At 42.2% G+C, this 13,409-nt stretch overlaps 2 protein-coding genes across 7 annotated transcripts in view; one reads left to right on the top strand and one right to left on the bottom strand.

The window, feature by feature from the left end:
• IQCF3 (IQ motif containing F3) overlaps positions 1-13,409 on the top strand; it is an 84,952-nt gene that overhangs the window by 28,764 nt on the left and 42,779 nt on the right. For all 6 annotated transcript variants that reach the window (XR_011563032.1, XM_070776606.1, XM_070776601.1 and 3 more), the window contains exon 2: positions 5,455-5,733. The gene's annotated coding sequence lies outside the window, so the exon portion shown is untranslated. The remainder of the gene's footprint in view (positions 1-5,454; positions 5,734-13,409) is intronic.
• Positions 9,617-10,821, bottom strand: IQCF6 (IQ motif containing F6). Its single transcript, XM_070776608.1, has 2 exons — positions 10,734-10,821; positions 9,617-10,579 (listed from the first exon to the last, which is right to left on the bottom strand). The coding sequence occupies exons 1-2, from the start codon at positions 10,803-10,805 to the stop codon at positions 10,211-10,213; spliced, it is 441 nt and encodes a 146-aa protein (XP_070632709.1). The 5' UTR covers positions 10,806-10,821; the 3' UTR covers positions 9,617-10,210.

The following is a 13,409-nucleotide window of genomic DNA, read 5'->3' as shown; positions in this document are numbered from 1 at the left end:
CCGCGGCAATGAGAAGCCTGTTCGCCACAAATAGAGGGAAGCCCATGCAGCAACAAAGACCCAGCACAGCCAAAAATAAAATTCATCAGGAAACAGGCAAATGTACATAATAAGCAAATTTAGAAACAAACCAAATAAAACTTAACTGAAATACAAAAAATACAATAACTGGAATAAGAAAAAATGATAGTACTTATGGTTTCCAGTCCATCATGTGAGGACTTTAGGAGTCTTCACTCCATCCTAGCAAGTGAAAAACTAAATAAACTAAAAAATCAAAAAGACTTCTTATTCTGTCAGAGAAGTGAGGTCACAGGGCAAATAATTGGAGCTCTAGATAGGTGGGTACAGGGAATTACAATTTATCAGAGCAGAAACCTCCATAGGAACCAGTGTGAGGACAGGAAGACCTAAACTATAATTGAGGGATCACTGAAGGTTCAACATGGACGAGCAAGAGAGAGAAAAACACGGGGCTAGCCATCGTGGGGCCCTCACATTTTGTGAGTTTAATCTCCAGAAGTTCTACCAGGTCCTTGCTGTGAATATCAGAGAAATATACCCTTGTGCTTTTGACAGGGGGAGAGGAAATAAATTATTTTCAAGTATGCAACAGCATTCTGTTTCCTTAACAAGGCCTGCCCTTGGGAGAAACTTTTTACCCAAGCTTAACCTGCTGGCGTTATATCACAATCTAACCTATAAGATCAAAGAGAAGTACTCAATTATAGTTGGCTCTACCTATCACATGTGGGAAGAAAAATACACAACCCCAGTTCCTCCAGCCAATCTGTTCCATGCAAGGAAGAAAAAGACTGAAAAGCATTGGTGAACTTTACAGTCCAGGGGTACAGCATCATCAAAAGACTGGGACATAACCACCAAACTATAGAATGCTTCACCTCCCTCCACAACTTACCACTACATTACTAAGGTTTATTTACCACAATTCCTTTTACCCAGTACCTCAGATCTATCTTTGAACAAAAAAATTACAAGTTATACTAAAAGGCAAAACCAAAAACTAACAAAAAATAACCAAAGAAACAAACAGTTTGAAGAGACTAAATAAGAATCAGAACCAGAAAAAGATATGGCAAGAATGCTGAAATTATCACACCAAGAATTTTAGCAAATATATTATTAATATACTATTGTCTTTAATGGGGAAAGTGAACGACATTCAAGAACAGATGGATAATGTAAACAAAGAAATAGAAATTCTAACAATAAAGAGATTCTATAGATTAAAAAAAAATTGTAACAGAAATGAAGAATGCCATTGATGGATTCATTAGTAGACAGGACATGGTTAAGAAAAGTGTCTCTGAGCTTAGAATATGACAATAGACTTCCCAAACTAAAAGGCAAGGAGAAAAAGTCTGGGGGGAAAAAAAACAACAGAAAATTCAAGAATGGTGGAACAACCACAAAAGATTTAAGATACACATGATGGCAGTGCCAGAAGGAGAAGGAACATAAGCCATTTTTGAAGCAGTAATGTCTGATAATTGCCCCCAAACTAATGTGAAATGCCACATTAATGTCATTGTTACAGATACCATAGTCATTAAAAGCACAATAAAGGAATACTTTGAACAACTCTGTGCTCCCAAATTTGAACCTAGATGAAGCAAACTAATTCCTTAAAAGACAATCTTCCAAAAAAAAAAAAAAAAAAGACAATCTTCCAAAATATACAGAGGAAGAAATTGATTATCTGGTAGGTCCATATTTATTGAATTGAGTCAATAATTAATTAATAACTTTCTAATATATAAAGTACCAGGCTCAAATGGGTTCACTTGTGAATTCTACCAAACTTTTAAAAAAGAAATTATATCAATACTCTACAATTTCTTCAGATAGAAACAGAATACTTCCTAACTCATTCTATGAAACCACCATTACCCTAATACCAAAGCCAAAGACATTACGAGAAATGAAAACTGTAGACCAACATTTCTCCCCAACATAGATGTAAAAATCCTCAACAAAACATTAGCAAATCAAAACTCACTATGTATAAGAAGAATTATACCACAATTAAATGGAATGTATTTCAGCTATGTCAGGCTGGTTCAAATTTAAAATCAGTTAATGTAATTCATAACCAACAGACTAAGGAAAAAAATCACATGATCATATCAAGATATAGAAAAATAGTTTAACAAAATCCAACATCCATAATGAACTCTCAGCAAAATAAAAGTAGAGGGGAGCTTCTTCATAAAGAACAGCTACAAAAAAACACAGCTAACATCACACTTAAAGCTTTTCTGCTGAGATCAGGACCAAAATCATTGCTTTCAACACCATTAGCTAATGCAATAAGATGAGAAAGGGAAGGAAAAAGTATACAAACTGGGAAGAAAGAAATGAAACCACTTTTGTTCTCAGATGACACAATCATCTATGTAGAAAATCTGAAAGAATAAGTAACAAAAGTTCCTGGAACTAAGTGATTATAGGAAGATTGAAGAATACAAAATTAATCTGCGAAAGTCAATTGCTTGCCTACATAAAAACAATAAAAAGGGGGGATTTGACATTAAAAAAACTTATCATTTATTACACAGTGTCCTTCAAAGTGAGATATTTCATATAAATCTAACCAAATATGTTTAAGATCTATATGAGGAAAATTATAAAACCCTGATAAAATATAAAATAAGAACTAAATAAGTGGAGAGATATTCACTATATAAATAGAAAGACACAACGTTGTCAATATGTTAGCTCTTCTCAACTTGAACTACAGATTCAACACAATTCCAAACAAAATCCTGGAAAGTTGTTTTGTGGATAACCACAAGTTGATTTTAAGCTGGTATAGAGAGTCAAAAGACTCAAAATAGCCAAAACAATACTGTTTTTGTTTGTTTATCTGTCAGCGGAAACTGTGGTTGTTCCCATATCTTGGTTGTTGTGAGTAATGCTGTGATGAATATGGGAGTGCAGATGTCTCTCTGAGATAGTGATTTCATTTCCTTCTCAAGTATATCCGAAAGTGGGATTGCTGGATCATGTGGTAGTTCTATTTTTCATTTTTTGAGGAAATTCCATACTTTTTTCCCCTGTAGCTGTACCAAGGTTACATTCCCACTGACTGCACAAGGGTTCACTTTTTTCCATATATCCTCACCAACACTTGTTATTTCTTATCTTTTTGATAATAGGCACTCTAATAGATTTGAGCTGGTATCTCACTGTGGTTTTGATTTGCATTTCCCTGATGACTAGTGATGTTGAGCACCTTTTCATGTATCTGTTGGCCATTTGTCTATTTTTTTTGAAAAAATGTCAAGTCCTTTGTCCATTTTTAAATTGGACTGTTTGTTTGGTTTTTATGCTGTTGAGTTGTGTGAGATCCTTATATGTTTTTATTCTTTGGATCCTTACTATATTTTCTATTTGGATCCTTACTATATCCTTATATTTATTTTCTTTACATTTTACTAGTAATGTTTAAAAAATGAGAATGAGTGCTTACTTTTGATCATATGATTTTTTTCTTCTTTTAATCAATCAGCTAACATGATGGAGTTTTTCAGTGTTGAATCATTATTGGTTTCCTGGAAAATCCTTGTTTTGTCATTACGTTTATACATTTAAATCTTGATTCTTGAGGAATTCCCTGGTGGTCCAGTGGTTAGGACTCTGCTTTCACTGGGTAGGGCTGGGATTTAGTTCCTGGTCAGGGAACTAAGATCCCATAAGCCACACAAGGCCAAAAAACAAAAACACAAATAAACAAAAATTAATGTTTGTAATTTGCTAATATTCTATTTAAGGATTATATTAATTTTTATATTTATTAGGTATATATTACATTTATATTTATTATAGCTGGTGATCTTAATTTATCTCTCTTATAATATGCCAGTCTGGGTTATTTTTTTAGTTTTTTCAACTTTATTGAAATGTAATTGACAAATAGGTTTATACACTTTGATAATTTATATATAAACACATTATGAAAGGATTCTTCCCATCTAGTTAATTAACATATTATATATCTATATTTATTTGCTAATATTCTATTTAAGGTTTATGTTTATTTTAATTTTTATATTTATTAGGTATATATTACATTTATATTTATTATAGCTGGTGATCTTAATTTATCTCTCTTATAATATGCCAGTCTGGATTATTTTTTTAGTTTTTTTCAACTTTATTAAAATGTAATTGACAAATAGATTTATACACTTTGATAATTTTATGTATAAATACATTATGAAAGGATTCTTCCCATCTAGTTAATTAACATATTATATATCTATATTTATATGTAGTAAGAACATTTAAGTTCTACTTTCTCAGCAAATTTCAATTATGTAATACAGTGTTATCAACTACAGTCACCATGTTAATACATTAGATCCTCAGAATACTTGTCTGGTTTTGATAACAATGCTATGCCAGAGTCATAAAGACAGTTGGGTAACCTTCTGTTCTTTCTCTATTTTGGAATGGTTTATATTACTTGGAATGATCAACTATGATATTTTGCAGAATTTCAGGTGGCAAGAGTGCTCATTGCCCTCAATACTCATTTTATCCTTTAAATGTAGGAGCATGAGCTCTGTATTCTTTCATTCTATCAATACTTCTTCTTTTTTTTTTTGCACCTCACTTACAGGATCTTAGTCCCCTGACCAGGGATTAAGCCTGTGCCCCCTGCAGTGGAAGCATAAAGTCCTAACCACTGGACCACCATGGAAGTCCCTATTAGGACTTTCTTACACCAGAGCCACAAGTCTCATGGAGGAAGCATTTGGGAGAATGGGCCCACGTCCTGGAGTCAGATGTCTGTGTTTGCGTTCTTGTCCCTCATCCTTTTGCCCCCTGAGCATTTGTTCTTCAGCTTCCTTCCTTGCTTCATCTGGTACCTCTTTCCTCTTTCCTTTTTCCAGAGTTGTGGTCCTATAGCCTCTAATGGCCCTTGTTTCACTCTGTTCACAATTGTGAGCTTTTTGTGTGAAGTTAATTAGTTTTTCATTTTTCTTAGATCTTAGAAGAGAGAAAGGTAAATGTGTTTTTAAACAGCTAAATGTTCTTTTCTGCTTTATCTTTTTCTGTTGTTTTAATTTCAGTGTCCAGCTTTCTTTTATTTTAGATGTGTCCATTATAAAGCAACATACGATTGGCTATATTTTAAAACCTAATGCAAGATTTCTGTTAATATTAGTAGATAAATTTTACCCATTTCTATTTAATACAGACTTATTTGAATCTTTGGGTTTTCTATCCTGCTTTCTTATTAATTTTTTCCATTCTGTTGAATTGGTCAAGATCTTTTCTTCCTATTTTTTCTATAATGTTTTAGGAGCTGTGCCTCAAGCTGGTTGTCACCACCACCCCATCTACTCTCTCTTCTATCTCATAAATGGCACCATGACGAGGGGCACATTGATTTCTTCACCAACTTCTTATTCCCTCTCCTTTCAGGCATGTTGGAAGATTGCATTGTCTTTCTCCTTGAAGTTAGACACAGCTGCATGGGTGTTGAGCCAATAAAACAGAGCAGAAGTGAAATAAGACACTTCTAAGTGGAAGACTGCAAGTCTAGTACTCATCTCTCCAGCCCTTCCTGCCCCTACTTGGATGAGTGTAATCACAGGAGTTCATATCCACATGGAGGTGGTATAAGCCTGGAGCAGCCTGGAAGGCTGAGCAAGCACACGGAGAGACAACCATGGAGAATTGCCTGGAGATCAGCAGATTTGTGTGAGTGAGAAATACATTTCATTTAAGCCATTGAGATTTGAAAGTTTGCATCAGAGCAGAATCTAGCCTCTCTGGATACACTTGGCGACAGTGTGTCCTTGTAGCAGGGAAGGTCTGGTAACTGTTCTAGCTAGTGAAATATAAGTGGAGGAGGCTGGGTGAGTGAGCCTTCTGGGAAAGGCCCTTAAACGAAATGAATGGCATACATGTTTCTCTCTTTGCTCTTCACCTACTCTCCTGAAACGCAGACATGATGGCTGGAATTCTAGGAGTCATCCTAGAGTAAGAGGACTAGTCCCATCCCAGGAGAGCAATATGGAAACAAAGAAGATGGAACCTCTTGATATTATGCAGCTGCTGTACCTTGGCCTTCCCATTCCTGGGCTTTATTTATGGGAGAAGAAAACAAACTTATATTTTGTTTAAGCTGCTGGTTTTCAGGTTTCTGTTCCTAACAGCCCAATACAATTCCTAACTATTATGGAAGTTATTTAAGTAATTTTCATCCTTCTATTATTTATACTAAAGTTATTTTTTAATGTTTTTACTGTGGAAATGTTCAAACATATCTCAGAATGAGACAGAGTAGTCATCATTCCAACAGCAATTACCAATTCATAGCCAAACATCTTTCATTGATACCTCCCACTTTCCCCTCCGGGGTTGGATCTTGCAGGTGGTTCTGCCTGCTCTTGTGGAAATCATGTTTTCAACCCACCCCCAATAGATAATCCTACTGTGTCCTCCACCCACAGACCTAAATTCACCTTCTGATACCCGTGGTCCCTGCCTTGGCCTTGGATGGTAAGGTCCCCACAGTCTGTGGCTTCTTGTCTCTGTCCTAGGCCCCTTTGTGATATCTTGCCTCTCCCATCTTGGGGTCCGGGACTCTTGGCTCTTTCCCAGTCCCATAAGGAGTATACAGGGCTCAGTGAGGGCAGCCCTCAGACCCACTCCTTCAGTACTTTCCTTGGCTTTTTGTTTTTGGCTGCACCACACTACTCGCAGGATCTCAGTTTCCTGGCCAGGGATTGAACCCGGACCACAGAAGTAAAAGCCTAGAATCCTAACCACTAGGCCACCAGGGAACTCTCCCTTCTTTGGCATGTACTACTTTTGCCTCTGAATCATACAGCCTCCCCCAGGCTCCCCTGTGTCTCCTGGGGTAACCTGAGAGGAGGGGCCGAGGGCAGGATCTGGCTGCAGGCTGCAGTGGTACCTGAGCCCCTTCACACTCCTCTATCTCAAGCCTCTGAATGGACTTTTGTCTCTTCCTGTATGGCTGGAACTTTCTCTGTGGGCCCTGTGCTCCACCTCCTTTCACTGTCAACATCTATCACCCTCTTTAGGGATATACTCTATCCGAAGTTCTTTGTTCTGAACAGTTTATATGAAAGCTCAGCTTGTGAGTGCCCAGAAAACAAATTTTCTTCTCAACTCAGTCCAGCCCTTCTACATCTTAAGTGCTTATTTCCAGACTACTAACTTTTGGCAGACCTGAACAAACGAGTTTTAGAAACAAAGCTGAACAAAGACTAAGCAGCATCCACCTGGCGAAATGGGAGTGGTGGGATAGTGGTCAGAACCAGTCCTCCTGTAATGTGTGTGAATGTGTGTGAGTGATCAGGGGGATGTGGGCCGGTCCACTCAAGCTCCTGGGCATGCATGGCAGTGGCTGTGGCATCTCATTTTGGGTTTGGCATGTGGGACAGAGAAAGACGAAAATTTAGGATGGAGACCCTGGAGTGATGGGATCGGAACTGAGGTTGGTGATGCATCAGGTGAGGGGCTGGAGAGCATGGAGTGGGCATTGTGGGGCAAGGAGACTAGCTGTAACGTGGGGGTCCTTTTCCAGGGCAGGAGGGGACTGGTAGGGGATGGGCTTTCACTTACTGAACTACCTTCTTAGAGGCCCAGGAGGCTGGACCAGTCTGAGGATCAGTAGATTTCTTTGTTGATCAGGCCTGGGTTACATATCTCTTGGGGCCACCATGTCACCTGAGGAAGGAGCATGTGTGGGGACACCACGTCCCCCAGAATGCTCTTTGGCCCACACCTGCCCCTTAGCCGCAATCATGCTCCTCCCATTCCTGCTTCTGTTGTTTCAGTGTATTCTCAGGAAGAGTTCCTATGCAGCTCAGTCCTCAGTGATGGTGGAGAAGAGAAGAGAGCGTTCTGAGAGGTCTGCCGGTAAGAAGTCCCACCTGTGGTCTCATCCTTGCTAAGGAGGGAAGGATGGTTCCACTAATCCAGGCAGCTAGCCACAGACCTTGCTGCTAAAAGAGCTTCTCTCCTGACTCCTGTTCTGTGCTTCATTCCTCTGCTTGGAGCTCTCTCATGCCCAACACCTACAGGGTTAGACCATCCCTGGCTTCTCAAGACCCCTGGTCTTTGAAGGGACTCTTGCAGTGGTGGTGAAGACTTTGGATGAAATTTGGCCTTCTTGGACTGCCCCACAGTCTCCATTACTGACACCTGTGTGGTGCCATCTTCCTGGGATACTGTCTACCTGGAACTAGAGGCCTAGCTTACTTTCCCCAATAGCCTTTCCCCATCTCAGACCCCAGCTGTCTGGAGGTGCTGGATCTTCCTGCTTCCACAGGTTTTTGACCCAGGGTAGCTCTGCCTCTAGATCCCTGTTTTACTGTGCATGCTTAGCTCATCAGAGAGCAGAAAACCTTGATTTCCTTGAGCCCACTGAGTGTAAAGCTGGGAATTCTACATGACCATCTGCAGATGGGACCACGCGAGCTGAGTAGGGGACTGTAACCTGGGCTGGGAAGGACTTAATTCATCAGTTTTCACATTGTGGATGCATACTGAATTTCAGTGCCCAGGCCACTCCCCAGCCCAGATAAAGCAGAATCTCTGGGTGAGCCTAGGCATCAGGGCATTCCAGTATCTTAGGGGATTCCAGTGCCTATTGTAGACTGTAAATCAGAGAGTTAAACTCTTGCTAGCGTAGATTTGAAACACCTCTCACTGCAGGGGTGAATGCCTCACAGGCTAAGCCATGCAGAATTCCTGCCGTGTTCTGTTTGTAGACCTAACCAGTTTCCTACCACTCACCACTGCCAGTAAGGAGGAGAAAGCTGTGGTGAAGCTCCTAAAAAGGGCCCTTGGAAGAGTGAGGAACCTAGCTGCATCATTGACACTTGCTGCTACTGGAGGTGATGGATGTTGAACTGAACCCTGAATCCTCACATCTGTCACAGCTGTTCTAGGGACACCCTGCCCTGAATCCCGAACACACACACAGGCACTGAGCCCTGGGTGAGGGAGAACCTTACCCAGCTGCGAGGCCCATGAAAACCTCTGGCTTCTGTACACCTTCCCAGCTGGTCCTCCCATCCCTTGTGCAAGGCCACCCTTCGCAAAATCCTAGGGAGGGTCATGGACCTCAGACTCCTGGGATGCAGGTTCAGACAAGTATCACACCTGACATAGGGTGAGAGTGACAGACTTGGGCATGTTTGACAAAGCAGAGACTGAGAGAGCATATTCAGAGATGATTGAGACATAAATGCCAAGAGATAATAAGAGCCTCAGCAAAGCATAGACACATCAGCACCCACTCAAGGCAGGCTCAGCAGAGGATGTGGTAGTTTGTGAAAGGGTTGGGGGAGAGAGGGAATCTTGAGGGAAGGCCAGCTCAGCTGCTTCTGAGGATGTGATAAGGTTTAGAAGCTGTATCCCCAAGCTAACGACCGCTGATGGCAGAGGGATAGCCCTCCTGCCTGCTCATCCCTATTCTTCCTCTGCTTGTTTATCCACTCCAATCCTCAGGCTCTCTCTGCGCCCCCGACACCAACTCCATGCTTGGTTCTCCCAGGAAGTGGCCAGCACAAGGTGGGGTTGGGGGGTGGGGAGGCATGTCTCTCAGCCTCTGGGGAGGGAGGCAGCAGGCACAGCTGCAGCCTCTCTGCTTCTGCCCTGGCCTTCCCCAGGGGCTGGCTTTACCTGGCTGTCCCCCATTGAGGCACAGCGCCTGTCCTGCTGCTGCTCAGCTGGGGGTACCCTGTCCTCCTGGCTCACTGCCAAGCTCTGTGCCGGCCCTGAGGGCCCTGCTGATCAGAAGCCTGTGGAATCCTGCCCTTCCCAGCTGGCTCTGACTGCAGCCAGTCCTAATCTGAACGGAAATGGCTTGGCAGGGGCTGCAGAAGAGTAAAGCCCAGTGCCTACCCAAATTGTGGTGGGAGCTGGGATCAGGCTGGCTCAAGTGTCAGAGCCAGCCCTGAGCTCTGAGCTTTCTTTTGGGTACAAGATTGGTCAGGTTTACTTTAGGAGCAAGGGCCTAGTGTGAGTTGTCCTGGGACAGGCTTTAGACTGTGCCAGGAAATCATTGTTTTGGAGGGTGGAGGCAGGAAGATAAGGGGCTGATCCCTCTTCTGTGGATCTGATTTCCAAAGGGCAAGACCATGGTCAGTAAATGTCTTTATTGGAAGAGAGATCCAGTCTCCTTGGCTCTGCCAGCACCCTAGGTCATGAGGATTTCGATGTCGAGCTCTAGCCGGCTGGCCCTGACCTCATAGCGGCCCCGGATCAGGCCTCGGGTTTGGCTGGCATGCCAGCGCCAGTGAGACTGGATGATGCAGGCTGCTTGGCGTGCCTGGAGAAACCGTCTGCGGGCCTGCCACATGCGAACCTGTGCCTGCACCTTCACCACTGCCCATTCCTGGCAGGTGTAGAGTCTTAGTGCCAGGCGCCGTCTTTGCTCCAGCATCTTGGCCTGCATCGACCTCCACCAGCACTGGATGACCCAGGCCCTGAGTGCTGCATGCAGTAACGTCCGGCGTACCATGTTGCCACGCCACCATGACTGAATCTTTATGGCTGCCTTCTCTAACTGATTGGGGGAAGGAAGAACATGGAGATGCTCAGTGGGGTACCCTCCCATTCCTAACCCCACCTCTGGTGCTGGGAGGAAAGGGGGCATGGCCCAGGTAGCCCTGGCCTCTTATTTCTGGGCCCCATCCATCTTATTTCCAAACCCTACTCACCTTTAGACACTGCTCATTATCCTCTGGACAGATCCCTTCTGTATGAGCCTCACTCACATTTTGTGTGTCCATGGCCCTGGTCTTTAGAGTCCACTCATCTATCAGTTAGGCCACCCTAGTCTGTAGCCCCGCCTTCAACTGTTAGACACCCCATCACTAGACTCCGCCCACCTGCACACAAGTCTCCCCTCATTAGGTCCTGTTCACCCACATTTCACCCACATCTCTTTCTCCTCTTCTTTTGTTTGTATCTTCTTATGGATTGACCAGCCACCTTATTTACTGATACCTGTAACTTTAGGGGGGCTGTCATTATTTCTTGCTTCCAGTTTATTTCTCAGACTCAGCTGGTGTCTTAAGCCTTGCTCTTTCTACACCTTCCAGCCACTTATTTCCGGTCCTGCTGGTGTCAGTGGAGAGAAAGATTCATTCAGCTTTCCTTCAAGTAAGGGATTACACACACACTCGTCACCAGTGTGGGTTTCTGGAAGCCTAAGTGTCAGGGTCTTTGGGAGGGACCTGAGCAGTGTGTTCATGGGCTAGTATGTGTTTTGTTAAATTTGTGGAAGCAAGATACTTTATCTGCGGTTGGAGAGGGCTTCTGTCTCCCCTTCTTTGACCCCTTTGTCACCCTTTTCCTGTCAGGTGCCATGGGATGGCCGCAGTTTCTTTTGGAATGTGACTAAGGGGAAGCTGAGTTGGGATATACTTAGTATGGGTTAATGTGATAGATTTATGTGGTTCACAGTCACCCCTGGGAACAGGTAAATTCTTGTTAGACATTCTGCTAGCAATGACTTCCCAGGAGTTTTCCTACCAGTTACAACATCCATTCACCTGTGTCATGCTTTGATATGGGGACAGAAGTGCAGCTACAGTGATGTGGACACTCCCTGCAGTGCCTGGCACCAGAAGTGTAAAGTACAGTGGAGGAAAAGCAAGGTTTGAAAAGTTTGAAGACAAAAACTGGTCCGTAGAAAATTCTTACTGTTTTTAGACACGTAAAATCCTAAGTAGTAGATTCTGTTTTCATTGATGGCCTGATTAAAATTGAAGTTCTGTCTTGTCAAAAATATAATATTTGACAATGCAGTGAGACGGTTATAAATATTCCAAGCTTTTTTTTTTTTTTTCTGTTTTGGTATAAATTTTGTAAAATAGAGTGTATCAGAATTCCAGAATCGATGCTTTTGAACTGTGGTGTTGGAGAAGACTCTTGAGAGTCCCTTGGACAGCACAGAGATCCAACCAGTCCATTCTGAAGGAAGTCCATCCTGAATATTCATTGAAAGGACTGTTGCTGAAGCTGAAACTCCAATACTTTGGCCACCTGATACGAAGAACTGACTCATTTGAAAAGACCCTGATGCTGGGAAAGATTGAAGGAGGGAGGAGAAGGGGAAGACAGAGGATGAGATGGTTGGATGGCATCACCATCTCAATGGACATGGGTTTGAGTAAATTCTGGGAGTTGGTGATGGACAGGGAGGCCTGGCGTGCTGCAGTCCATGGGTCTCAAAGAATCAGACACGACTGAGGGACTGAACTGAACAGTGATTACAGGGAACCAAGCAGAACTCTATGAATGGTGTATATGCTGGCATGAGAAATCCTGTTTTATGCATCTTGAAAGTCAATAATGTTTCTATAGAAAATCATATGAAAAATCATCATATAAAGAAATAATAAAAGATCATGCAGCAAAAAATGTAGGAAAAATACCACAGAGGTAGGACACTTAACTAATATGTACCTTGTTACATTTGTGATCTCTGCCACCTCTTTTATATGTGCATTTGTTGTCTTGACTTGTCCTAAATATTCACTGGCCTGATTTTAAGTCTATAATTTTGTATTCTTTTTCTTAAAGTAGGCCTTCCAATTTATATAAACTTTAGTTCCCACAAAACCTGGGTCTGCCCTGCTGTGCTGTAAGAATGCAACTGTGTGGCCAGGGCTCATGGGAGTTCACATGAGTTTCTAGAATTCAGAGTTAGGACTGAAACTGCAGAAACAGATGATGCAGAGCTGCTGTGCGTCCTTTGGGATTTGAAAGGCCATTCTGGCTCTAGTTTTAACATGCATGATATTCCTCATTTTTCTTCATGAGCCACATACTGTGGCTTCTGTTTATGTGTATTTGAGGCCTCGTACCATCACTTGTACTAATTGCCATGGCACTGTCCATCAGCGTGTCTTACAGATTCTGGCCATATTTTCAAGCAAGCAACTTCTTTAGGTCATATTAGCTAGTAAAGTAATGCTCAAAATTCTCCAAGCCAGGCTTCAGCAATACGTGAACGGTGAACTTCCATATGTTCAAGCTGGTTTTAGAAAAGGCAGAGGAACCAGAGATCAAATTGCCAACATCTGCTGGATCATCAAAAAAGCAAGAGAGTTCCAGAAAAACATCTATTTCTGCTTTATTGACTATGCCAAAGCCTTTGACTGTGTGTATCACAATAAACTGTGGAAAATTCTTCAAGAGATGGGAATACTAGACCTGCCTCTTGAGAAACCTATAAGCAGATCAGGAAGCAACAGTTAGAACTGGACATGGAACAACAGACTGGTTCCAAATAGGCAAAGGAGTACGTCAAGGCTGTGTATTGTCACCCTGCTTATTTAACTTATATGCAGAGTACATCATGAGAAACGCTGGGCTGGAGGAAGCAC

The sequence above is a fragment of the Bos indicus genome, chromosome 22 (assembly GCF_029378745.1).
Source record: "Bos indicus isolate NIAB-ARS_2022 breed Sahiwal x Tharparkar chromosome 22, NIAB-ARS_B.indTharparkar_mat_pri_1.0, whole genome shotgun sequence".
Lineage (NCBI taxonomy): Eukaryota > Metazoa > Chordata > Mammalia > Artiodactyla > Bovidae > Bos > Bos indicus.
Note: the sequence above shows the minus strand (reverse complement) of the source record. Positions and strands in the feature narration are given on the sequence as shown.

Bases quoted from the DNA above. Each gene is read 5' to 3' on its own strand.
- IQCF6 (XM_070776608.1), bottom strand. From the start codon at position 10,805: ATGGACACACAAAATGTGAGTGAGGCTCATACAGAAGGGATCTGTCCA. The intron at 10,580-10,733 runs GTGAGTAGGGTT...TCCCCCAATCAG, and splicing joins ATAATGAGCAGTGTCTAAAG to TTAGAGAAGGCAGCCATAAA.